The 27,470-nt window shown below is 41.4% G+C and overlaps 1 protein-coding gene across 8 annotated transcripts in view; it reads left to right on the plus strand.

Moving 5' to 3' along the window:
- Nucleotides 1-7,466: 7,466 nt before the first annotated feature.
- ASPH (aspartate beta-hydroxylase) overlaps nt 7,467-27,470 on the plus strand; it is a 222,546-nt gene continuing 202,542 nt past the window's right edge. For 3 of the 8 annotated variants that reach the window (XM_053208011.1, XM_053208014.1, XM_053208016.1), the window contains exon 1: nt 7,483-7,868. In XM_053208011.1, coding sequence (XP_053063986.1) covers nt 7,724-7,868 — 145 coding nt within the window. In that variant the 5' untranslated portion in view covers nt 7,483-7,723. Of the gene's footprint in view, nt 7,869-27,470 lie in introns of all 8 variants that reach the window. The other 5 variants (XM_027042929.2, XM_053208017.1, XM_027042930.2 and 2 more) reach the window with 5 other exon arrangements.

The following is a 27,470-nucleotide window of genomic DNA, read 5'->3' on the forward strand; positions in this document are numbered from 1 at the left end:
AGCTGCTGTAGTAAATTAATCGAACCCAAGGTGGGGTCTGTCAATGCAGAACCTTCACGTATATAAAAGACAGTAGAAAAGATACTGAAAAAGCTCATAATCATGTAAATATCAAGAACGAATTTTTATTTTTATTTTTTTAAGTATTTATTTATTTAAAGAGAGCACATGAACTGGGAAGGGGCAGGGAGAGAAGGAGGGAGAGAATCCCAGGCAGGCTGCCCACTGTCAGTGCAGAGCCTGAGGCGGGGGTCAGTCTCATGACCTGAGCCAAGACCAAGAGTCAGACGCTTAACCAACTGAGCCACCCAGGCTCCCTGAGAACAAATTTTTAAAAAGCAACAACGCTGAAGTTATAAGTGGGAAGATAGAAAATGTTAGTTTAATTATGTGAAATAAGATTTCCTTAGTTTTTGTCTGTGGGAATTTGCCCACATTATCTTGAGTAGCACTTTAAAAAATATATGGTTATATTATCAGCAGGAATACAATGGAAGGATAAACATTAACGGATGCCTAACCTATGTAAGAATAGGAAACAGGTGTAGCTGTTTTTTAAAAAATAGCATTTTACACTTCTGTTCTCACCTTCCTCCATTCTGATCTTTAAATGCCATATATTGTTTCTCGCCACTGTTGGCTCTCAAGAAAAAGATCACGATGCTGCAAAATGAAGCCTTGACAATATTGCTATGTCTATATGAGAAACACTGCCAAAATCTCAAAAACTGCAAAGGGGGAAACTGGAAAAGAAAAAGCATGTGTTACTCTATTAACAAATGTCCAAATATTTTCTGGGGAAAGCTGGGGAAAGGAAGCCCCAGCTTCAAAATGAGGAGGACACAGTGACTGCATTCTCCCGAACCAGGGAGCCAACAAATTTCCTCCAAGTGTTGCAGGGAGCACTGCTTCCCATCCTTCCTGAGCCTTCCAGATGCCCCCGAGGGGGGAGTATAGAGAGAGGGAGGTGGAGAAGAGAGAGGCCTTGGGCACCATGCTTCCTAACCAAGGGATAGACGGGGATGTGGCGGTGAGCTGGCTCTCTGTGCTCCTGTGCTCTGCTCCCTGTCTCTCTGGTAGAAAGGAATTGATGTTGGCAAGCCCAGAATTCGCAGCCTCAGGCTTGGACCGCCGGAAACTTTTGCAGTCCCTTGTATCAGGGCTCTCTGAGGGAAAGGGTTAGAGATAAGGAAGTAAGCAGGGGAGGGTCAGACGTGGTGCGGGGAAGCCAGCCACAGTGTCAGTCATCCGTCTGATGCCCTGGAAGGTGAAGGCAAGTACACTACTTCCCTGTCTTGGTTATTTTGCTCCAGCTTTTGGCCATTCAGAAAACAGCCAGAGAGTGTTGAGAGCAGCCACAGAACCAGGGTCTTGAGGACTGGTAATCGTTCAGAAACAGAGACTCTAAAGAAGGTATCACAAAGGGTGATTCCATCAGGCATCGATGCCCAGCCTACTCTGTGCAGGGCCCAGTGGTGAGAGCTCAGAGGGGAAACACAAAGGGTAACACTGACTTCTTTCCCTATCCTAACATCTGACTATGACTTGCTGATTCTGGAACTGCGAGTAACCCCAAGCATTCCTGCTAGACTAACTGAGAAGAGGGGTGCCCGTCTAGAGGGAGGGCTTCTAGGATGGCCATTGTGCTAGTCGTGGGGGAAATGGTGGGCTGAGGAGACGTGGTTTGTGCCTGCCATGCTTCCCCTGCAGCCTTGCACTATTGATCAGGTCTCGCCACCTGCCCTCCCAATAGGACTTTGTTTTGGCCGGTCTCTCTGGCATCGTGCCTTATTTATTTGCAGAGTTGTTCCTCTGGCCGATGAGAGCCAAGAAGCAGGCCAGGGTTTTGCCAGTCATGCTGAATCGGCCATCCTTCCTCCTCACAACTTGGCATTTTTACTGGGAGTCCCAAGTGTGGGGATGGGAAGAAGGGGGGCTTTCTGCTGATGGGTGAAGATTTTTCCCCCAAACCAGGGCTTCTCACCTGCTTTGTAAGCCTCAGCCATGGAAAGCATTTTCGCTCTGAGTCCACAGCATAGCCCAGGCTGAAAATAATCTAGACCTGCATTGTTGACAGGCCAGGGAGAAGAGGCCAGGGGGAAGGGACCCCGGAGAACCACACTCTGTGTGCTCCCCTTTTCCTTTGTGCCAATATGTGTACCAGAGTGAAATAAGGATACCATCGCAGGCAGTTTGGGAGGGGAAAAGCTATCAGGGAATGCAGAAGGGGAAGGGACCGAGGGAATCTCACACATCTTTCCATAATGCTGATGCTTGGACGCAATAGGTAGATGATAAAGGAGTGAGGGGCACACTGCGGTGCTTGGTCACAGTCACCCCTCCTCTCTCGTCTCCTGAGGTATGGGCCACAGTGCACGTACAAGCAGGAATTAGACTTGAACGAGCATAATTCAGTGCATGTTGATGCTTATAAGATCTGCTTCTTCTGAGAACCTGAATTTGAGTCTAACAGAGTCCAGTTTACATATGTTTAATACTTGAAGTGATCTTTTCAACTTTAGACTTGACTTTCTTTTTTAAGAATTAGATGACAATCTGAACTGATAGTACACAATAACCTATGTGAAATTTACCAAATCCTTAACATACAGGCACACATGCCCAACCAACTATAAATAATATTGAGCACACTTCTGGTGTTAGAGTCAACCTCTTCTAATTTGGAAATTGGAAAAAAAAAAAAAAAGACCCAGGCATACCTAGCTAATGGGATAAACCTTTTCTCCCATCCTAGTTTTTGTTTGTTTGTTTTACTGAGAGAGAGAGAGAGAAAGAGAGAGAGAGAGAAGAGAATCCCAAGCAGACTCCATACTTCGGACAGAGCTCAATGCGAGGCTCAATCCTGTGACCCTGGGAACCTGAGCTGAGCCGAAATCAAGAGTTGGACGCTCAACCATCTGAGCCACCCAGGTGCCCCTACACAAATGCTTTTCTAAGGATACCAATTTGGTAGCTGCATTCCTCAATTCTTTTTTTTGTGTGTGTTATAGCTAGAAAAACTATGTGCAATATGGATATAATAAAGAAGCAGGGAAAACAGAATCATAGAATTGGTGAGACAGATGCTTGGAAATGATTTCCGTGAAGTTTTACTAGATTCATATGCTTCAGGCACTGGGAAGAGTAGCTTTAGTAAACATGTAGGGTATTGATGTCTGTCTCTAACTCAGAGGGAGAAATGAGTTCATCAAGGGATGAAGTCAATACTGTACCAGTTCCATGAAGAGTTACAAAATATTCAGGACAATTCGTTTGTAGCCACAACATAATGCTAACAATTTTTAAGTGTAATGGGTATTGTACTCCTTAAATACATACTGTAGACTTTCAAATATATTAGCAGTGGTCTTTAGGTTAATAAGATCTTGTTGCAATGATACAAGGAGACTCTATTTTCCATCTAAGGAAGTTCCATGACAGAGTCTCTTAGGATTTTTTTTTTTTTTGGTACAAGCTCAGCAGTGCTTGTCATGTGCTTATGAAAATGTAGAATAGTTTTGAGTCAGAATGATGCCAGTGTAAAAAGGGTCAAGTCAATACTAATTTGATGTATGCATGATTGCCCACCACTTAACCAACGATTTGAGTTGACTAACGGATTCAATTTTGCATATTGTAATAACACTATTCCTTAGTGTTATAGGCAAGTACATTAAGATGTATTAAGGCAAATACATCTGCATTGTGTATTTAGATTTGGTAAAATTGGAGGATCTAGAAACTGGTTTCAGGATACTTTTCTTTTGATTTAGGGAACTGTTTACACCTGAAGAGAATGGTAGCTTTCATGAAGGACAAAGAAATAACTACATTACTCACCGCCCCCCCCCCCCACACCCCTGAGATCCTTGAAACAAATATAGTTTAAGAAAAATTATCTTGCAAACAATTGAATCCTTGAGATGCTTCCACATCTTTTGTTTCTTTATTTGATTTCTCTGATACTTTCTAAGGACTACCAAATCATGTTAATATTTCCTTTTATATACTGCAAAATTGCCATGCCTATAATCAGTTGTTACTCTCTCCTTATTTGTCTTTCTCTCCAGGTTTAAGATCCTTTCCGGCATTAAGTCTGAGACTTCAGAAGAATCAATTAATTTTATGAGTTCCCTGTCCTTAAGAACTAGCAATAAGCATTGCATAAATGCTGTTTATTAGGAAGGGAATTTGGCATTAAGAAGGACTCATCCTGACAGAAAATGTAAAGCACTGAAATGAAAGAAAATGATAGATTGCTTAGATAATATGTTTACAGATTGTTTTTCCATATCACCACACGGTATTTCTAATTCAAATCTATTTTTGACAAGGTTTCAAATTACTTGTCCTGTAAGTTCATTTCGTATTTTTATAAAGTAGATACTAGCCAGGCTTATTTTTTCTGCAGTAATATAAAGTCAGGCTGTTTGATGAAAACCACAGTTCGTTTACTTGCTGAGATCTAACCAATATGAGGAAAATTGCTATGAGAACATTTTTGAGTACAGAATGCCTTAAGAGTGCCTAAAAGTACTTGCATAGCCTTCACCGCAACAAATTCTACTAACATAAAATGAAAGCATACGACTGAGTCATGACCAGTTGAAATTCATTTTTTTCCATTATGGCAGAATTTACTACGGTAAATAAAGATGAGGAAATACTCATTTTTAGTGGGCAATAATAAAATTTATTTCACATTAGGAGAAATGCATATCAGTGAGAGGCGCTTTCTAGGAAGCAAGTTGAAATGCAACTTTAAAACAGTGTTCTCGTAGGTATAAGTAAGTCCAGAAATGCTTAATTTGGAAAGCATTTGACTGGAGGTTGTGAAAGGTCAACAAAAGAAAAAAAAAAATCTAGGACAAATCTTGTCCTCAGGTTTGTACTTGCAAATCCCAGTGAAGCCAATGGAAAGTTTATGGAGATATCTGAAAGGCACATTTGCCCTAGTTCAGAAGCTCTATTAAATTAGTATTTTAATACATTGTCCTAGTTAAGTCTTGTCTTTATGGTCCTTTTAACACTGCTTTAGCCAGGGTTCATCCATAGCTTACTCAGAAATCACAGAAATGAGGATAGGCTAACAGGATATTTGACCTTTTACTCAACTTTAAAGATACTTTGACTCCCTAGCCCCTCACATCCCAAAGACAAGAAAAGAACCTATATGAAGAAATTCATAGGTCCAAGGCAAGCTTTGTGGTTTTGTAATGCTCATACAGTGGGAAGTATAAACAGATGTAAAATGTTTAATAATGATGGTTAGCTTGGAAGAATTTAGTCCCTGAAACGAAACTGTATATATATAGCTGACAACATCTGATGTTACAACTCTTGTTATAAATTTAACTTTATAATATTGAGTATTTAAATGTCATTGTAACTATTCCCTTGTGATACAAGGAGGAAGTCAGGTAACAGGTAACCTCTAACTTCTTGTGATCTGCATTTACAGAGCCTCTGTTTTAGAAATTTTTTCAATGGTTATTTTTATTTTTATTTTTATTTTTTGAGAGAGAGAAACAGAGCGTGAACAGGGGAGGGGCAGAGACAGAGGGAGACACAGAATCTGAAGAAGGCTCCAGGTCGTGAGCTGTCAACACAGAGCCCGACTCAGGGCTCGAACTCACAAACTGCGAGATCATGACGTGAGTCGAAGTTGGATGCTTAACCGACTGAGCCACCAAGGCACCCTAAGCCTCTATTTTGTCCTGGTGTTGCCTTAGTACACGGCAATGGACCTTGTCAATAGTACCAGATTTGGTTTCGGAAATGCAGGAGCAAAGCATCAGTTCATGACATTCTGGAGTCAGTTATCAAAGATTTGATTCCCTCAAAGAGGTGCATATCGATAAGCATTCACCGTCAGCCTTCAGACTTGTCTTTGCAGATAGGACCAAGGAGGTTTCAGGGACATATCTGCTAAGAGAAGAGGGAGCCAGGTTGAGACAATCTCTGCTCAAAACCAAGCCTTGTCTTGAAAAGAAAATTTGGACCAGAGACTCTGGAGCCAGATGGACTGAGTTCATATCCCTGTTCTATCACTAGATCTGTGACCTCAGTTACTTTGCTTAACCTCTCTGGGCCTTAGTGACCTCATCCCTAAAAATATGGACACAGTAGCAGGACTTGGTGAGAATTTAGGAGTTCAAATATCTACAGTATTGTTTTTCTCACTTCAGCTCTCATTATTATTTTATATTAAGTACTCTCACTTGGATTTGTGTCTTAGTCCAGCTCCTCACCTCCCCATTGGAATAATGTAAGGGGACCTGGATGGGAGAAAGGATGTGTAGAGGCAGAAAGAGATGGGATAAGAAAAACAAAGACCTGTTTCAGTAAAAACTGTGAGCTCCCCTGCGCCTGTTACCTCTTGATAACTATCTAACATTATTTCACAAAAAGGAGAGAAAGGACTTCTTTCCACTATGTGGGCAGTGCCCAAACAGTATCCAGCCATTCACGTAAGAGTCCGCACTGCAAAGCTCTCTGGTTCAGAGCCCTCTTGAGACACATCCAGGGTCAGGGTCTCCGCAACGTGGCCAATAATAGGGGGGAAGATTTTAAGAAGTTGTCAGAAATGTATCAAATCACGAAACGTTTCTCGCACATCTGTTACGCACCAGGCATTGTGCTGGAATTGGCGACACAAAGATGATGGTGACGTCAAGTTACTCAAGTTCCTGCCTGGATCATCCATGGACCCAGATTTTTAAGAGCTCAGAGGCAGCTCAGGCCCAGGCACTCTGCGACTGTACACGAGGGGACCCACGGTTGGGGACACCAAGGAAAGATGACTGTAGGCGTGAGCCCAGCAGACGGAGATTTCAGAAACAGGGCGCTCTCCAAGGGCAAGAAAATGAACTTTTTGTTTTACATCTACACTTGCGCCTTTAACTAAGAGTCTCTGAAAATACCGATGGCACAAATTGAAGTCCTGCTTTAAAAGCCAACCGATCAGTCACCTGTGACGTAGGCATCGAACTACTCCTAACATCACCGTTTCAAAAATGGCTTAATACTACCACTGACAGGAAACAACTCTTTCGCAAGAAGCGGGACTGCATTCCTGGGTGTCCGTGCGTACAGTCAAGTGGGACGTGAACAAAATTCGCAGGGAAGGGCCTAGAGGCCGCGCGCCGGGTGTGAACGCAGCACACGTGTCCGCCGTCCCCGCCTCCTCGCCCCGCCCCATCCATCCCGATCTTACAGGGTCCGCCAACGCTCGCGAGAGCCCTCTTGGCTTCCACGTTTGCCACGTTCCAAAGGACCCAGACAGCCTGGAAAGTCGAAGGCGGCTCGCGCTCACAGGCGGCTGCGACGCTCCAGAACAGCCCCAAGTCTGCAGGGGGCGGGGAAGCACGGCAGGGTCCCACCCTTTCGCAGGAGCCGTTGTGATTGGCTGTCACCCCCGTCACTCAGCCTCCCCGAGGCGGGGCTCGGGCGGGAAGGGGCGTGACCGAGGCCTGTGAGCCGCGCGCTCTCGCCTGGGGAAGGAGTCACAGGTTCGGCGCACGCGAGTGCTGGGCGCGCGCAGCCGGCACGCGGGCGAAAGTCCTCGGAGGCGCGGCGGGCGGTGCCGAGACCCAGGCGCAGCTGCAGGAGCGGCGGCCCGCACCCGCTGCAGCGCCGGCCGCCGTCAGCGGCCCCCGCGCCTCTGGTGTCCCGGCCCACTGAGGGAGCCCCCCACCCCTCACCCGTTTCAGTAGTGCGCGCAATGGCCCCGCGCAAGAATGCCAAGGGCGGCGGCGGCAACAGCAGCAGCGGCAGCAGCAGCAGCAGCAGCAGCAGTGGCTCCGGCAGCGGCAGCCCGGGCGCAGGCACCAGCGGCGGCAGCAGTAGCAGCCCGGGGGCCCGGAGAGGTCAGAGGAGGCGTGCCGGGGAGGGCGAGTGGGGCCCCCTGGGAGGAGGGGCCCGGGCGGCGGGAGCTGCGGTTCCAGTTCCCCGGATCCCGCCGTGCATCTCCTCCATCCTCCGCGTCGCTCCTCCTTTTGGCGCGGGGCGGAGGCCGCGCTCCGTGGGCAGGCGGGCGGACCCGAGGGGCCGGGCGGAGCTGGGTCCGCGGCCTTGGGTTGGTCGCGCCGGGGAGCCCCTTCCGGGCTGACCCCTCACCTGCAGGGCGCCGCCGGGAGGGAGGTGATTGATCTGCTCTTGCTTGGCTTTGCGTGGAATGAAAGATGGGAGTGAGGGAGCCAGTCTACCTTTTTTGCCTTGCACATTTTGGAGAGTTTGGACACGAGCCAAAGTCGGAGAAAATAAGTTCCTGCCAAACCAGCAGCTTTTAAGAGCAGCTCAAAGAATAATACTCGTGTGTGTGTGTGTGTGTGTGTGTGTGTAGGCGGGGGGTGGGGGGGAGGGAGTGATTTGAATGTACTTGCAAATTATTTTCAATATTTTTGCCTTTATGTAGCTTTCTTAACATGCGTTGTAGTTGCCTTTAACGTATCGTAGAATACCGGGTGAACTTTGCTATTTTTTCACTTTGTCTTCTCTTTTTTTAAAAAAAATATGTTGGGTATTCACCTTTTTTCCTCCATGTGCTTACCCAGCAAAGAGAACAGTGCAGATGTTTTAAATCTGTTTCATCTCATATTTCAGTGGTTCTCAGTTTCTTTTATACTTCCTTGGCTCACTTAGGATATTGAAACTGCAATACACATGTGTACGACTGCGAGCAGATGACCGTTTTGAAATGATTTAGACTTTTTGTTTCTGAGGTCTACACATAATCGTTTCATACGTAAAGAAAATAAATCAGATGACTATAGTCATGCTTCAAAGAATTATTTTTTAAATAGCACTTACCACTTTGTGAAAGTATCTTATTTTCCTGTGTACTGTCTTCCTGTCTTACCGCCTCCTCTGGTTGATTCCTATTCCCAACTCCTAGAATAGTCCCGGACGGTAATAGATGCTCAATAAATATTTAATTAATGAGTGAATGAATACATTTAAATGGTGAACGTAATGCAGTTAAAGTCATTGCACAAACTTAGACTCTAAAAGCTAATGCTTGTATTGTAAATGGAAAAAGATACACACAATTTGAAGTTCAAAGAAAGCATATTAGGGGGACCTGGGTGGCTCCATTGGTTGAGTCAGACTCTTGATTTTAGCTCAGGTCATGATCCCAGGGTTGTAGAAACTATTTAAGATTGTCTCCCTCTCCCTCTCTCAAGCTCTCTCCTCTCTCTCTCTCTCTGCCTGTCTCCCTCTGCCTGTCCCCTGCTCCTGTGTGTGCTCTCTCTCTCTCTAAAATAAAAAAAATTAAAAAGAAAGCATATTAATTCACTTTTGACATAAGTTTGTGTTCCATTGTCACTTGTCCTTAAATGCCGGCCAGTGCTTAGATGGGCAGAAGAGTAGATGAACGGTCCCGGGTGGCTTTGGCTACCCATGAAAAAATTTCCAAATGAGAAGAGCCTAAACACCAAGCAGTAGCACTGATGAACAAGACTGTTAGTTGTTAATTGTTAATGTTAACTGTTGTCAGAAGTTTTCTGTAGCTGTTTACAAGCGAAGCACATCTTTGTTCCATTTTGCCCTTCAGACTCATGGGTAGAGAGGGCTGATTGCATCTGAGGAAGTGACTGTAGATAGACTATTACTGGGTTAGAATTAGTACTGGGGAATGTATATTGTGTTTCCACCTCTACTGGTTCAATAACTGAACCAGTTTTATTTTTTTTAATTTATTTATTTAGAGAGAGAGAGAGAGGGAGAGGGAGAGAGAGAATCCCAAGGAGGCTCTGCACTGTCGGCACAGAGCCTGACGTGGGGCTCGAACTCACGAACCCCGAGATCCTGACCTGAGCTGAAACCAAGGCGCTTAACCGACTGAGCCACCCAGGCACCCCACTGAGTGAGTTTTAACAGGCAGATAATAAGTTTAGGAAATGTTATGACCTAAGTTAATATATTCTGACTTTCACATTCAAATATTTAAGAGCTAGCCCTGTCCATATTTGAGGATATGTAGCCTTTTAAGCATTGTTCACACTGATTTCATAATTGTCATGGAAAGACCTGGTATGTAAAAAAGAATATGTAAAAGAGAAAAGTAACTATATTACAGAAACAAAACACAAAACATTTAAAAAGTTGATATTGGGGGTCTTGCATGTTACGTGAGGAGTATTCTTTTTCTGTAACCATATTTTGTAGTAAATACAGACTTCTGACTGTGGGCCAGGTAGAACCACTGGACATGGAAACAAGGATTCTTTCAGCCTTAGGCAGTTACACTACAGTGTGAAAGTGTGATCCTGTTTATATTGTTTGCTTACAGCAGGTTATACCTGAAACATTAAGCCCACTTCCTTTTTGTTGTTTATTGAGTCACTGAGGTATAGACGTGGATTCTCAAACTGTTCTCATCTGCTGGGGAAATCATAGAAGCTGAAGAAACTTTAGCAGTGGCATTACCGTAAGGCCCATTCAGTTCCCTTCTCTAACTTTATAGATGAGGAAATTAATTTCCATAAAAGTTGTATAATTTGCATGGGTCTTGGAAACCCAGCTAGTTAATGGAAGATCCAAGGCTAGAACTCAAGTTTTCTGTCATTCGTTCACTAGGACCATGGTACTCGAATTGTGGGTCCTCTAATTTGGGAGATTTTATGGGAATTTTAGAGTTGAAATAGACCATCCATTTCCTTCTGCAGATCATCTCTTCCTTTCTGGCTGTGTCTGTGGCATACTACAATAGTTTATCTAATAAATGCTTTTTTTTTTTCACATCAACAATTGAATTTGACTAAAATTGTATTTGAAATAGTTCATTTAAAATCTTAATTTGAGGAGTACATGGGCTCAAATAGTAAGTTTTTTGAGATGTTTTGCATTGACAGTCTCAAGTTGATGACATTGGTCACATTAAACATTGTTTCTTCAATTTTTGTGTAAAAGTATGGGGGGAGGACTTTGAAACATGCACTTGAGGGAAAAAGTGATTCTCTGGCCTTCTCTCTTTCTTTGTGATCATTTTGTTGACAAGTGATGTTTAGGACGTAGGGGTTTACAGAGCAGATTTTTTATTGACGAGTGACGTTTAGGACGTAGGGGGTTTATAGAGCAGATTTTATTGACAAGCAATGTTTAGGACGTAGGGGTTTATAGAGCAGAGTTTTTAAAGCAACTGTCTGCTTTTCATTTACATTTTCGACTTAAATTGAAAACTAATAAAATGTCTAGTTTCATACAGAGCTCAATTTTACCTTTTCAGTTTTACTCTTTAAAATATAAAATAGGGGCGCCTGGGTGGCGCAGTCGGTTAAGCGTCCCACTTCAGCCAGGTCACCATCTCGCGGTCCGTGAGTTCGAGCCCCGCGTCAGGCTCTGGGCTGATGGCTCAGAGCCTGGAGCCTGTTTCCGATTCTGTGTCTCCCTCTCTCTCTGCCCCTCCCCTGTTCATGCTCTGTCTCTCTCTGTCCCAAAAAAATAAATAAACGTTGAAAAAAAAATTAAAAAAATAAAATAAAATATAAAATAAACATGAGCAAAGTGGACATACTGCCTTTAACTAGCATTTAAAGTTTAACTTGCCAGTTGGGGCCAGGGGAAACCTATTTCAGATTTACTGATTGGAACATTTTTGGTTAGGAAGGATCACGATGGCCTTTTGGGCTTAGTTTGTAGCTTACAGACACTGGTATGTGTAGTGTTTTTGTTTGGTTAGCTTTTCCTTTTTGAGGATCATTAAGTCTTTCCCTGTAGCTTCTTGTAACATGCTAGAGGGATGTAAACATCTGTTTGTCTAGTCGTGTCAGGCTAGTACATTACCCTTTACCGGTAGATGTCACTGTAGAATATGTTTTGCTCTTTCAGTTTGAAGTTTCAGATTATATAACACCGCTTAGTTTTTCATTTAGTCAGTTCTGTACATATTCAGAAGTATTGATGGGCAGCAACTTAAAGACTAGTAGCCATTGAACTCAAGGTCTCTAACAGATTTTGAAATTCAGTAGAGTTGGCTTCTAGTAGCAGTGTTTAGCTTATCTTAGAATTAAGTGCATTCATGTATTATCTGTAAAATGTATGCTTTCACAGATTCATTTGATGGATACTAATCATTTAGAAATTTGCTCTTTCTTTCCTTCGTTTTTCTTTCATTCTTTCTTTCGTTCTTTCTGTATCTCTTGGACTACTCAGTTAACATAGACACATTGCTGATTGCATTCTGGCTCCCTTGAATTCAGAGGCCTTCATGAAATTCCCTTTCTTTATCCAAATGTTATCAGTTAGGGCCAGTTGCTTAACCCTCCCTTAGTCATTCTGGGATGAAAAGATAGCAAGGCCGTAACTCTTCTACTGCAAGAACTGGGTGCTAGTTTGTGTCCAGTTGCACGGCATTCTGTTCAGCCTGGTCAGATCATATGAAACCAAGGACTAAAAGATGTTCTGAGGGAATTCTTGAACACATTTTTAAAAGAACAAACATATTAACCTGTAGGAAGTAAAAGGAGAGATGTCTATTTTAGTCTTCTTTAAAATCCCTTGTGGCAGAGAGATTACTAGAAAAGGAGAAGTTTTCATTTTCTGCTAATTAGCAACAAAGTAACTTGGAAAAAGGCTCAAGTGGTTTGTCTATCTTATTTTTAGTTAGTACAGAAGTTTAACCCCTGAGCTCACTGGTCCCAGTAGAATAACTAACTTTTTTTTTCTTTTTTCTCTAGAAAGGAATGTACGTTGGGAGTCAATTAACCTGGAGTTATGTCCATTTAAGACCTGTATAGCTAGTCTCTCTCAGAATCTCTTATCTCAGTCTCTCCAGATGGGAAGAATTCTTCTCTCCTTTCATTTCATAGTTGTAAAAGCCCTCAAACCGATCTTCTGTGCCTTTGTGTTTCTCAGATACATTCATTAAAGTGTCTCTAGTGGTAAGGGTGGTCAATATAAGGCTGCAGAGCTAAGCAGGTCATTGCATGCTTGCATTTTTTTATGATTGAAAAAGAAATCATTTTCTAATATGTTCTGTTAGCACATTTAAGTAGGATTGCTGTCCTAGCAATAGTGTTTATGCTGTGGCTTGGAGTATCACCTGACACATTGTTTTCTATCTCTGAGGGTGAAAGTATGCTCTTTGCACAGCAACCTTCCACTTGCTGATTTACTCTCCAATCCCGTGGAGATGTGTTACATTCTTTTATTATACTGGAGCTCGGATACATTTTAGTCTTTTGACACTACTCCAGCACACTGTTTTTAATATGAAAATATGCAACTTTGTGTCTTAGAGACTTCTGCATCTCCTAAGTAGTTTGATTTCATTTTGTACTAAGTATCTTAGTACTAAGATCTTGTATCTTGTACTAAGTATCTTTTGTACTAAGATACAGAAAAAAAAGTTTTTAGTTAACTTCCCTTTAATAAAACTGGAATGTATTTAGAGCCCCTCTACAATTTACTCCAGTCTCTGGGGGAAAAGCATCAGTCACCTGTCGGGAGATATGGGGGTGCTTGGGTTCACTGTCATGTTTCAGTATCTGCTGCCCCAGTATCTGCTCAGCTGTCCCGCAGGAGTGTGAGTCTGTCTGGGTGGATTCGTGTCTGGTTCGGCCCTGGTCCTACAGTTCTGGCCATGTCTGCTACAAGACTCGATGTTCATTTCTTTGTTCTCTGTCTGTCAACTGTAGGCGTATATTCTGGAGTCCTGTGCTTTAACCTTTCTCGTTCTTCTAGTAGTGCTGGGAGCCAAGATGGTATTTTCTTGTCATTCATTCATTACTTATTTATTTTTCTTAAATTTGATTCTCCTGCAGTGAGGGAGCTTCAGGCATTTGGTCTGCATTTTGTATTTGTTTTTCAGGGATGTGTCTTGGTTACCTTTGGCTGATGTTATCTTTTACTGGGAAATCACTGAATGCAGTTTAGTTCTCATCAGATTGATGACACTTGAGGACACATTTGCTACACTTAAGCTGTTAGACTCAGGAAGTTTTGAATTTACTTGGTGAATAAATCTTTTAAAAAAATAGTGTATCAGAACTTTTGAAGGATTTGGGCTGGTCTTTGGCTCCCTGTGAGATCCAGGTGGCTTTGCCTCGTCATTCTGGCTGTAGTAGAACTGTCATCATCTGCCATAGATGCTCTCTGTGCTCTAAAGCAGATAGGGGTGGTGAGTCAAGTGGGGCTAGGGTGGTGGAGGAGGGTGTCCAGTTAAAGCAGAGTGGAAAGCACTATTGCAGTACTTGGAGAAATGCCAGCACTTCTCTCCCACAAATGTGCCTGCACATTTAACCCAGTGACTCATTCTGTATGGAAGCCAGCCTTCATTTTAAAGGGAGAGAATATTGTTTGATAAATAACCAGTATGGTGTAAACTCGGTGTTGTTTTGATGTTATGCTTTCTCACTTGTTTCTTAAGGGAAAAAAATGAATTTATTTGTTTATTTTGAGAGAGAGAAGGAGAGAGTGTGAGGGAGGGAGGGGCAGAGGGAGAAGGGAGAGAGAGAATCCCAAGCAGGTTCCACACTGTCAGTGCAGAGCCCAACATAAGGCTCGAACTCACAAACCATGAGACCATGACCTGAGCTGCGATCAAGAGTCAGACGCTTGACTGAGCCACCGAGGTGCCCCTAACTTCTGTTTCTCGTTTATCATGTCACTGATATACATAATTCCCTCCCCTCCTCCTCCTCATTTTTCACGCTGTCTTATATTTCACTTTTCCTGAAAACTTATACCGGAAAGCCCTTTGGCCTTAGGTTCACATGTAAATTTTATCTAGGAGCAGTTAATAAAAATCTGTGTTGTAAATATTTGTTGAAAGTGTATCTAGCATGTAACTTCACTTTTCCATTCTTTGAATCAAGTTGCTTCGAATGATCGTCATTTACTGAGTTTTATAAATTAATTCATCCTTTTTGTCAGTGAGCCATCTCGCTAACTTCTAGAATTCACATATTTCTATGTACTGTTCTTTAAAACTCTCTCTCTGAAATATTGCATGTTTTAAGACCTATAAATAGGTATAAAGAGTAATGCAGTGGGATATATCCACTATCCAGGTGAAGAAATAAAATGTTACCAGGTTCTCGGTTTCTCCTCTCCTGTGTTATCCCTTCCCAGCCACTCTTACACATTTTGTGATAATTATTTTCCTGTATTTCTTTATAATGTATAATATATAGGCATGCAGATAAATGTGTAATATAAGGTCATGTTGGACATTGTATACTATGCATCCATTTGTGTAGATATACCTATCGTTAAAAGCCGTACATAAAAACTGCTTAAGAAGTATATATATATATGTGTATATATACACACACATATATAGCGTGTACAAATGTAAATTTGTTTAGCACATGTGAAAAGTTTTGTGAATAGGCCCCTACTTGGCACACTAGATTGGCACCATTTGTTTGGAATTCTACCAAATCTGGCCCTTTGTTTCGTGTATATAGCTCCTCCCTGTATGAATGTGCTGGTTTTTATTCAGCCATCCTGCTGTCAAAGACCACTTTCCTTCTTTTCTATAGTTTTCTTTTTTCAAACACTACTGCTCTGAACATTCTTGTAGTTACCCATCCCCTTGTGTATATGTGTATATGTCTGAGTGTTTTTCTAGATTGGGATTTTTGGTCATAAAAATGAGTATATTAAACTCAACTAGCTCCTGCCATCTCAGTGGTAGTGTCTGTTCACACTCCCACTCGCCGAGGATACAGTTCCTTTTTGCTGCAACCACGTTACCAACACTTGGTGAGGTTTAATATTTGTACGTTTAGTGGGTACGAAGTAGTTATTTTGCAGTTTTACTTTGTGCATTTACTTAGTGCAGTTATTTTGTGCATTTACTTGATCCGCAGTGAGATTGCTCCAGAGAACGGCGATTTGTGTTTCCTTTTCTGTGAATTCCTGTTCATATAGTTTGTCTATTTTTCTGGTGTTTTGTTGGTGTTGTTTTTGTTTGTTTTGTTTTGTATTTTTTATTTTGATTTGTAGAATTTCTTTTCTGTATCCCGAACCTTTTGATTACTTCTCCCAATCTGATTATTTGTCTTGTCATTTTCTATAGTATATTTTGTCAAACAGAATTTTAAGACTTTAATGTATTAAGAATATAATTTTTACTTTATGGTTTGTACCTTTGTGCTTTAAGACATCCTTTGTAACACAGGGATCATAAAACATTCTCTTATTCTAAAATGTCTTAAGTTTTGTCTTTTCACATTTAGATCTCTAAACTACCAAGTGTAGATTTATTGTGTATATTGTGAGGTAGAGATCTGATTCAATATTTTTAAAAAATGGATGATGAAAATTTTCTGCGCCATCAATTGAAGTGTCATCTACGCTAATCCGCAGTATCCCGTTTTGTGTATATATCTGTGTGGCACCGTTTTATTCCCAGTGTGTAGGAGCAGTACGTCACTGAGTCACTCTCTAGTGTATCTGATCAGGCACGTGCTCTCCCTCGTCTTTATACCATTGTCCTTGCTTTTTATTGGGACCTTTCCGTGACCATGACAATACCTTTTAGCATCGGCTTATTAAGTAAGTTTCATGAGAAATGCTTCAGGATTTTGGCTGGAATTGTATTGAATTTATAGCACAATTTGAGGCAGGGCGCCTAGGTAACTCAGTCAGTTAAGCGTCTGACTGCGGCTCAGATAATGATCTCGTGTTTCCTGGGTTCGAGCCCTGCATCGGGCTCTGTGCTGACAGCTCAGAGCCTGGAACCTGCTTCAGATTCTGTCTCCCTCTTTCTCTGCCCCTCCCCTGCTCATGCTCTGTCTATCTCTCTCTCTCTCTGTTTCTCTCAAAAATAAATAAACATTTAAAAAAATTGAAAAAAAACAATTTGAGGCAAATATACATTTAGAATACCAGGTCTTTCTCTGCATGAACATGGTATAATTTCCTATTTATTTAAGCCTTATAATTCATTTTTATAATCTTATCCAAAACTTATATACATCTTTACATTTAGCCTGGGTACTTCATATATTTTTATTTTTTAAACCAATATTTTATCATCAAACCTTTAGACTGTGCACCCAAGTTACAAGAATTGTACAATGACTCTACCACCTAGATTTTACAGTGCTTAGCGTTTAATATATCTGCTTTAGATTGTACTGATCAATTTATCTGTCTTTTTATGCTTTTCAGAGTAAGTGCTAGTCACCAGTACACCTCACTCCTAAACGTTTACACGTGTCTGACATTAACTGGGGCTCAACATTTGTTTATGGGTTTTTTTCACCCCCTGAGGGAATGTTTGCCTATAGGGAATCACACAAATCTTAGTGTAGTATCCTCAAATAGTCTTTATAAATGTTTGCCTCTGCATGACCCAACCTGTTAAGACAGAATATGTCTGTCACCCCAGAAGATTCTCTCAAGTCCCTTGCTAGCCACCACCTCTGCCTTCAGAGGCAATCATCACACTGTATTTTTTCACCACAGGCGGGTGTTCTCTGTTCTAGAACTTTATTTTGAAAGTATTTTTTAAGTGTTCTTTGAGTCGGCACAGTTTTGAGGTTTACCCATGTTGCATGTATGAGTATCTCGTTGTGTTTATTGCCAACTAGTCCATTGTGTGACCATAGCACAGCATGCTGACCTTTTCTTTCACTGGTGGACACGTGGGTTATTCCTAGTTTGGACTATTAGGAAGAGCATTCTGTGAATATTACAATATTGGAGGGTTTTTGGTTTTGTTTTTTGTTTTTTAGTATGTCTTCATTTCTCAGAGTAAATACCTAGGAGAGGAATTACTGGGATTATAAGGTAGGTGTTTGTTTAGTTTTATAAAAAAACTGCCAGATTATTTTCCAGAGTGGTTGTACAATATATCTTACACTCCCACCAACAGTGTGTGGGATTTCTGCTTGTTCTACATCTGCACCAGCATTTGGTGTTGTCAGTCTTCTTAATTTTAGCCATTCTGGTGGGTGTCAGTGGCTTCTCGTTGTCGTTTAAAATTGCTTTTTGCCGATTTCCCTGAGGACTGGTGACATCATGTACTTTCCCTTGTGCTCATTGGTCATCTACATTATCTTCTTTTGCAAAGTTTCTGTTTACCTCTTTTGCCTGTTTTTTTTCTTTTGCCTATTATTGCTTTTTTTAAAAAAAATTTTGTTATTGAGTCGTAATTTTTACATATTCTGGATAGAAGTTCTTTTCAGTTATATGTATTACAAGTCATTTCTCCCAGGCTGTAGCTTACCTTTTCCTTACTAGCATATTTTGAAAAGCAACTATTTTTATATTGATGTTTAGTTCTTAATGGGTTTTGCTTTCTGTATCTTACCTAAGAAACTTTTCTTATTTTCTTTTTCCTCTTTTTGCCTTTTCTCCCTATTTTCAAGTTACAAAGCTATCCTGTTATATTTTCTTTTAGAAGTTTCATAGTTTTAGTTTCAAGTTCAGGTTTGTGATCCATTTCAGATAAATTTTGGATGAGTGTATGTGTTTCCATTTGGATATTTGGTTGTTCTGGCATCATTTGTTGAAAAGACTTTCTTTCATCATTAGATCGCTTTTGGTGCCTTGGTCAGAAAGCAAATGACAACATAATTGTAGGTCTGTCTCTGGGCACTCTATTCTGTCTTTTTGTTTTCTGTCTGTACAATGCCTTTATCACACACTCTTGATTAGTCTAGCTATATTGTAAGTCTTAAAATCAGGTAGTGTAGATCTTCCAACTTTGTTGTTCTTTATGAGCTGGCTCTGGATATTCTAGGTCCTTTGTATACCCATGTATATTTTAGAATCAACTGATCAGTTTCTACAGACTAAAGCATGCTACGGTTTGTAATTAGAATTCATGGGGGGCGCCCGGGTGGCTCAGTCGGTTAAGCGTCCGACTTCAGCTCAGGTCATGATCTCATGGCTTGTGGGTTCGAGCCTGGCGTTGGGTCTGTGCTGACAGCTCAGAGCCTGGAGCCTGCTTTGGATTCTGTGTCTCCCTCTCTCTCTGCCCCTCCCCTGCTCATGCTCTGTCTCTCTCTCTCTCTTTCTCTCTCTGTTTCTCAAAAATAAATTTAAAAAACTAAAAAAAAAAAAAAAAAAAAAATTCATTGAAAGTATAGACCCAGTTCAGTTGAAATGACATCTTAGTGATATTGAGTTTTCTAATCCCTGGCAGTGGAATAGATTCCTTTATTGAGGCCTGTAATTTATTTCTGCTTTGTTTTGTAGCTTTTGGTGTTAAGATCTTACACATTTTTTGTTAAATATTTTTCTAAATATTTTATGCTTTTGATGCTTTTATATTGTATTTAAATTTTTTTATTTTCCTGTTATTTCTTCCTAGCATATAGACATAGAACTTATATTTGTACCCATGTGACCTTGCAAAAATTCATTTAGTTTATCAAAAAAGTGATTCCTTAGGATTTTTCTCTGTAAGTACCACGTCGTGTACGAATAAAGAGTTTTATATATTTTTTTCTAATCTGTGAATCTTTTATTTATTTTCTTGACTGACTATGCTGTCTAGGACCTACAATACAATGTTGAATAGAAATGATGTAGACATTCTGCCTTTGTTTATTACGATTTTAGTGGCAAAAGTGTTTGGCTTTTCACCATTAAGTAATATAATATTATTTCTAGGTGTTTTATAGATGCTTTGTATTGGGTTGGGGTATTCCTTTGTATTTCTAGGCTGAGAATTTTGTCAAATAATTTTTCTCTAATCGAAATGATCCTATGGTTTTTTTTTTCCCTTATTTTTAATGTGGTAAATTATATTTATTGGTGTATTTATTTATTTAATTTAGTGAGAGAGAATGCAAGCAGGAGACAGGGGCAGAGGGAGAGAGAGAGAGAGAGAGAATCTCCATGCTCAGTGCAGAGCCTGATGCACAGCTTTATCTCATGACCCTGGGATCGTGACCTGAGCCAAAATCAAATCAAGAGTGTGATGCTCAACCAACTGAGTCACCCAGGCGCCCCTTTATTGATGTTTTGAATGAGAAATCACCCTTGCATTCCTGGAATAGGCCTCACTTGGATGTGATATCTTGTGTATATTGTGCTTTCTTTGCTAATCTTTTGTTAACAGTCTTGTATCTGTGTTCATTGTGGTGTCTCTCCCAATTGGATGGGACTCCCCAAATATTGGGTCACCCTACAGGCTGGAAGCTTATGGCACGGGTGGTGAAATGATTCACCCGAGGCAGAACAAGGAAGCAGCAAGCAGGCCAGCAAAGGAGAGACTGCAACATAGCAGTGGGTAGGGGCTGTATTTATTTCATTTTATTTTTTAAGTTTATTTATTTATTTTGGGGGGGGGGGGGTTAAGAGCAGAGACAGAAGGAGAGAGAATTCCAAGCAGGCTCCGTGCTGTCTGCGCAGAGCCAGACTTGGGGCTTGAACCCACAAACCATGAGATCATGACCTGAGCCGAGATCGAGAATCTGATGCTTAGCTGACTGGGCCACCCAGGCACCCTGGGTGGGAGCTGTATTTAAAGGGGGGAGGTGAGGAGTTATAGGGATGTATGGAATTTTCCCTTTTTTGGTAACCATGCCTGGTTGTAAGTAGTCCATTGGTCAGTCCGGGCCTGTGGATATTTTGAGGTGGGTCACCTAGTGGGCCTGTCTGGTATTCTGCTCAGTGGTCGCTGCGGATCCTTTCCACATTCCATTGTTCAAGCCTGTTGCCTAAAAGTAGCCTCCGCATTCATGAGGCATATGGGTTTATAGTTTCCTCCTGCCTTCTCTTCTCTCCTTCTCCTCCTTTCCCCTTTCTCCCTGCCTTCCCTGGCTTGCCCTCTTCCCCTTACTAGGAATTATGATTAGTACTAAATTTTCTCTGCATCAGTGGCTTAATATTTAATTTATGAAATTTATATAATTGTTCTTCCATATTTTAACTGGTAAATTATAGCAATAGACATTCTAATTTAAAACCAGTCTTACATTTCAGTGAAAAATTCAGCCTTGTAATAATACATATTTTTCATATTATTGGATTAGTTTTGTTACTATCTCCATAAATAGGGGTGCCTGGGTGGCTCAGTTGGTTAAGCATCTGACTCTTGATCTCAGCTCAGGTCTTGATTTCAGAGTCATGAGTTCAAGCCCCACATTGGCCTCCATGCTGGGCTTGAAGCCTACTTAAAAAAAAAATCTGTATCTGTGTATCTATATATCTATATCTATATCTATATTTATATCTATATAGATATATAGATATATAGATATCTATGTCTATATCTATATATCTATATATAGGTTTATCTGTAAATAAAATTGACCTGTAATTTCCTTTGTTGGTGATGTTGTCCGGGTTATTCTACCACATAAATGAATTTAGGAGTATTTCCTCTTCTTCTGTTCTTTGGAATATTCTTTGGAATTTCTTTGGAATTTCTTCTATTCTTTGGAATAGTCTTAGGGGATTAGTAGAGCTCATTTGAAGTTTTTTGTCATTTACCCACAATTAGAGACGGTATGGGGTAGGTTTCACTTTTTAAATGTTTGAATGACCATTTTAGTTTCTGTTTCTTGAGTCAGGTTGGCTAGGGTACATTTTGTTTCTTCTTAGACATATTACCTTTATTAAAAAGTTTTCTGTCTGAGTTTTCAAACTTAGGGCATCAAATTGTTTATGGTTTTAGCTTTACCTTGTAAACAGAATACCGCTATTGCGTGCCTGCTATTACTTTGCAATGAAATAAAGTTATTTAGAAAGGTCACTAAATATTAACTGTCTGTAAATTCGAGTTACTTTTTAGACAGAATTTTTTCTGAGCTTATTAAAGTGAAAAGTCTTTATAAAATAAACGGGATACTCTAATACCTGTGAGAAGGTAAACCATTTGATACTGGTAATTTGGTTGGATTGACTTGCTCTGGTGCCCATTTTCCTGCTTAAATGGTAATTCAAGACTAGCACTGGATACGTTACTTTGTTCAGAACTGAAATTTCTTTGTGAGTAGAACATAATGCTTATTTGGGGAACGTTCAGCTTAACTTGATTATTTTATGGGTTTTAACTACTCAGTCTATTTAGTCGTAAACAGTCCATACACCCGGAGGTCTAGGGTACCTGATGCAGATCTGAGATACAGTTATTGATGGGCTCTGTATCTCATATGAAGGTACCAGTAGATTTATGTGCCCTGTGTTTCCATTTCCCTTTTATTCTGTGAGATTATAAAGGTAGGATGTTTTTAAGGTGAAATTAATGTATGTGAAGGTACAAAGCTCATAAAACAACTTGGATTTTTTTTTTCTTCTAGAGGTAGTACAGTATTTGTATCAGTACTGCAAATTTGCATTAGGCTACTTTTTCAGAATTCTGTTGTGATCAATGGGGCATTTAAGATGACTGAACTAGGACAGAGTAAGGTTGAGTAAGACTGAGTAAGGTAAAGAACTGTTCAGTAGCTCAGATAAGTACTGATTTGGAATAAATGACGTGCATTTGAGACCTTCCTCCTCAGCTGGCCCCTCGACAATGTCTTGCAGTCAGTCCTCTGTGTGTTCGTAGTTGACATTTACCCATGTTTTCAGTAATAGCTATTTAAATCTTCAACAACTTGAGCTTCATACCTTACTACTTCCCACTGCATTTTGACAGATGACTTCCTCCCATTGTGTAGAGAAATCAGGGACATCCTCAAGAGTCTCTTATCTCTGGCATGATGGGTGGGGCTTGGCCTCTGAGGTGCTAGACTTGGGGAGCAGACTGAACACGAGGCTGATTTATATCCCTCCCTCTACCTCCCGAGTGAGGAGACAGGAGTCTGGGACCTCATCTAAGACGGCTGCAAAAGCCAGTTCAGTTGAGGCTCTTGGCAAGATATTGCTTTAATTTTGCACGTGAGAGTATGCAAAGACTAAGCTCATGAGGTATATCTTTAATGTGTAGTTTAGTATAGTCCCTGTTCTTTCTTTAGACTTAGGAGGAGGCCCAGTAGGGTGGAGGGTGAGGGGAGATGAGCAGTACCACAGATAGAATTTAAAATCTTGGTAGTCGCAACCTTTATAGACCTCTGGGTTCCCACCTGTTTAAGAGAAGAGCAAAGACTGGGGCAGGAGCCCTGGGCCCCACTGAGGGAACCTTCACTTCATTATAAAGGTGTGTCCACACCACTGAGCCATCACTTATCTCCCCCTGAGAGCTCTCCTTTTCTGCACCTTCTCGCAGCTTTTCCCCCTTTCTTTAGTTTCTCTCATTTAATGAAAACCAAAACAAAACACAAAAGCCTCCTTCTGGTCTGCCTCCCATACCCAGCCAGATATCACAAACAGTAACCTGGGTTCCTTTTCTTCTCCTTTCCTTCAGGTCTTGCCGGGGTCAACAGAGGCTCCATTAACCCCAGATCCCCTGGGCAAGATCTTGTTCCTTTTCTGTAGCTGCTCGCTGAAGGGTGTCTTCCCAGGATTCTTTGCTTGGCCTTGTTCTAATCCTGTGTGCACTAATGTGTGTTCTAATCCTATGCTGCACACAGTCTGTAGCTTAACTACTGTCTATTGATGCTTTCCAACGCTTGCTGCTTCTGAGCTATCGACTTAAGTACTAACAATAACGACAGATGAAGAACCTAACTGCCCCTTCCTGAGTGCTCACTATATGTCAGACATTGTGTGCTTCTGTAACTTGGCATTTAATCCTCATAGTAGTTCTCTGACTCTTCTTTTTGTAGGTAAAGAAATGGAAGCTTAGATTAATTTGTCAAATATCATGGAGCTAGTAACACTTGGAACTGGAGTAGCGATCCCAATTCCGAGTCTAAAGCTTCTTTCGTTGAACATTTTAGATCCTTTAGTGGTGGCTCAGATTACTTATAACTGGCCCTATCTCATCCCTGGCATACCCACTTTGTAAAGTGGAAGCTAGGTCATACCCCTTCCTTATTTGAAAGCCTTGAGTACTTCCCCAAGTAGTCAAGATGCAGCTTAAATTCCTTAGCTTGATCTAGGGAGCACTTCATGATCTTGCCCCTCTTTTGCCCCTCTTACCCTCTGTAGCCATTCTTAGCCTCACTGTCTGTGTTTACACTAATTAAGCCATATTCAGTCACTTTCTGTAGTCTCTGTATCTACACGTACTGTTTCTTCTGGGATAGCTCCTCACTTTGCCTCTCCCTGCGCGACTCCTGAATATTCTTCACAATTTAGCTCCTTCATAGTCCTTCCAGTCCATTGTCTTCCCGTAACCTGGGCTTTGTTGACCCCACACCCCCAAGCACAAGGTTCTGTAGCACCCTGTGTATCACTATTTTAGCATCTTCGTTCACTTATCGGTTCCTTCAGCAAAGGAAAGTGTGACCCAATCAGGCATCAGACTGGACTGGACCCAAGCACCGGCTCTGCCACTCATGGTTGACTTTTAGTAGGTCTTCAGACCTCTTTTAGTATCTTTAACTCTCTCTCCCATTTTAAAATAAAGATAACAGTACTTGCATCATAGTTAAAAGGATTGATGACAAAGTGTCACGTAGTAAGTGCTTCATTGATATGGTTGTTAAATATGGTGATAGTGATATTCCCCGTGAACAAAACAGATATTTTGTTTCAATATTTGTAATGATCTGTGGCCTTCTATTCTTGGCTTGATTGTAAGGGCAACATCTGTGTTAGGAACAGATACCAGACTGAAACTTCCATAAACGAGTAGGAATTTATTTCATTTCAAAAGATGTGATATGATCACACCAGATGTGGTACGATCAGTGGCTTGAAATGTCTTCAGGGACTCGCATTCCTTCTGCTTCTGCATTCTGATTCTCAGCCTACTTTCGTCTTGAGGCTGGCCCCTCTCCTGGAGGTAGGAAGGTAGCTGGCGGCAGTTGAGGTTGCATGCTTCCTTGTTTCTGTTCGGTGGAAGGAAAGAAGCTTCTTTTTCTCTTTTGCTTAGACTGAGAGTCCTTGCCGCGCACTGCTTTATACTGGCTTAGGCCTGCCTAAGTCACTGGCTGTGGAGTGATTACCAGGATTGTTTAGATCAGGGTCAGCAGTGCCCATCATACATATTCAGTCGCCCTTGCAGCTTCTCAGCTCTGCTATTGGAGCACAAAACCGCCACAGACAACAATGTAAGCAGACAAATAACAGCTGGGTTCCAGCAAAATTTTGTTTATGGGCGTGGACATTTGAATTGTGTACCATTTTCTCATGTTAGTAAGTTTTTGTCTTTGATTTCTTTTCACTTGGTCTAGAAAGTGAAAATCATTCATAAGCTCATGGTTCATACCAAAGAGGGAGGTCGGCTGTCATTTGCTCATCCTGGTCTAGAGTAATCGGGAGGGTTGAGAGAGCTACTCTTAATGTTTATGTAGGTAAACAGCATGTTTTGTTTTCTTTTTAACTCTAGTGCTTAAATGATTGCCTGTATGTAGTAGGTAATTAATATTGGAATGAACAAATACAGCTAAAAGCCTTCCTTCCAGTGGACCAAAAGGACATTGAGGACAGGGGCTGTGTTTTTGTGTATTCTACATTGCCGTGAATGTAATAAGTGTGCACATATCATGCATTGCATGGATGGATTTTTTTTTCCAGGTTGATGTTATGGGCAAGAGAGCAGATAAAAAAATTCCTAGTGAAGTTGTAAGTGTTGGAGCTGAAGAAAAAGAACAGAATTATTAGGGGTGTGCGTTCTTCGCTGATGTGGAGGATTGTTTAAATAAGTCAGGTCTTTTAATAGGTTCTGTTTAGGCACCGGCACCACACTAATAGTTCCCCCAAGGTAGTAGCTACACCCACGGAAGCCATCCCCATCCCTCGTATTCTCATTGGCAGTTTGCATTCTGATGGGGAAGAAGGTTCCACAGCTATTTTGTTTGTTCTGCATTTTGTGAAATTAGAAAAGCTCGCTTACTTTGGAAGATGCTGATTTTCCCATCACTTTACTTTTAGATGTGACTCAAAGACAGGCCAGAATTATTTACTGAATAATGAAATTCTGATCTTTTTTTTTTTTTTTTTGGTTTTGGCTTTTAAAATTCCTTTAGAAGAATTATGAACATTTCCTCTTTGACTCAAGATAATGTTTTGTCAGTTTTGATTAAAACTTAAAAAAACCATGAAGTGAACAGAGCTAACATTTATAAAGAAAACTTTGGGGCGGGGGTGGGGGGCGCCTGGGTGGCTCAGTTCATTGAGCATCTGACTCTTGATTTCCGCTCAGGTCATGATCCCAGGGTTGTGGGATTAAGCCCCATGTGGGGCTTCACATGGAGCTTGGAGCCTGCTTGGGAATCTCTCTCTCTCTTTCTCTCTCTCTCTCTCTCTCTCTCTCTCTTTCTCTCTCTTTCTCGCCCTCTCCCTCTGCCCCTCTCCCCGACTTGCATGCGCTCTCTCAAATAAAGTGAAATAAATTAATAAAATAAAATAGAAGAATTTGGAACAGATTGTACCTTAGAATGCTGTATCTTTAAAATTCAAGACTATGATTCTTCCCAAATGATTATTTTTATCCATATGGGATATATACCCTAACATAGTACTCAGCAAAATCAATTTTTAGTTTATTTTTATTTGATTTTCTCCTTCACTGGGGTTTTAGGCTAAGTGGCCTCTCTTGTTCATTGCTGTAGCATAGGGTAGGGTTTTCAAGAGTATTTGTTGAATGAATGAATATTCAGATGTATGGAGAAAACCTTTTTGAAATATACCATCCTGTGATTTTTATTGCTTTGTGTCTTAAAATCCGTATTAGTTTATAGAGCTGAAATGTCTTTGTTTTGCTGATCTGTATGACGTTGACTGGAGATGTTGCATTGAGGGCAGTATTTTTATCCAGGACGATGTCAAAACTACTTGCCCACTGCCACAGGAGAGGCCTCACCCGTTCAGAAGGACAGCACCTGTATAGCATACCTGTGCCTTCTGCCTGAACATTAGCTTCTCTGTAACTTGCGTGGGCTTTGGGGCTTCAGCCTTTTTAGCGAGTCAGATCTTACTGGGGTCGTACTCCCGTGGACCTTCAGCGGCAGACCGGTTTCTCTGGAGTGTCGCCGAGAGACCAGCATTGGAACAGTGTCCTCTGCAGTGCCACCTGAGCTCAGGACAGTGGGGCGCTTGGTGACTTTTATTCAGGCAGGGGAAGGGGGGGGCGCATCTGGCAAAGCTGGAGCTGAGGAAGTGTTTGTGGAGGGAGTTTAGAGCAAAATGGGTCAGCCAGAGGAGACTTACGTGACATCTGCCAACGGAGGATGCCATTGACCGTTGCTTCGGTTTCGAACTGGGGCGGGATCAGGAGGAGAGGGGCAGACTTGGAGTGTGCAGCAGGGTGCGGGCTGTTGATGAAGCTGATGAAGCTGACGGGGTTCTGGCTGGAGCTGCCCCAGCCATTTCTGTCCCTACCCCCCCAGCACCGCTGTCTGGTCTGGTTTGGTTTTTAAAGTACTCGTGTATGTTACATTTGCTGTACGTGTAGATGGGATGAAAGTAATTCCTATTCCTATTTTTAGATTCTTGTGGGAATCCCGTGGAACTTGTCCAGTGAAGTCACCGAGGGCTTGCTGTGCTCCAGGCCCCTTGCTCGGTGG

This window comes from Acinonyx jubatus, chromosome F2 (assembly GCF_027475565.1).
Source record: "Acinonyx jubatus isolate Ajub_Pintada_27869175 chromosome F2, VMU_Ajub_asm_v1.0, whole genome shotgun sequence".
In the NCBI taxonomy this organism is placed as follows: domain Eukaryota; kingdom Metazoa; phylum Chordata; class Mammalia; order Carnivora; family Felidae; genus Acinonyx; species Acinonyx jubatus.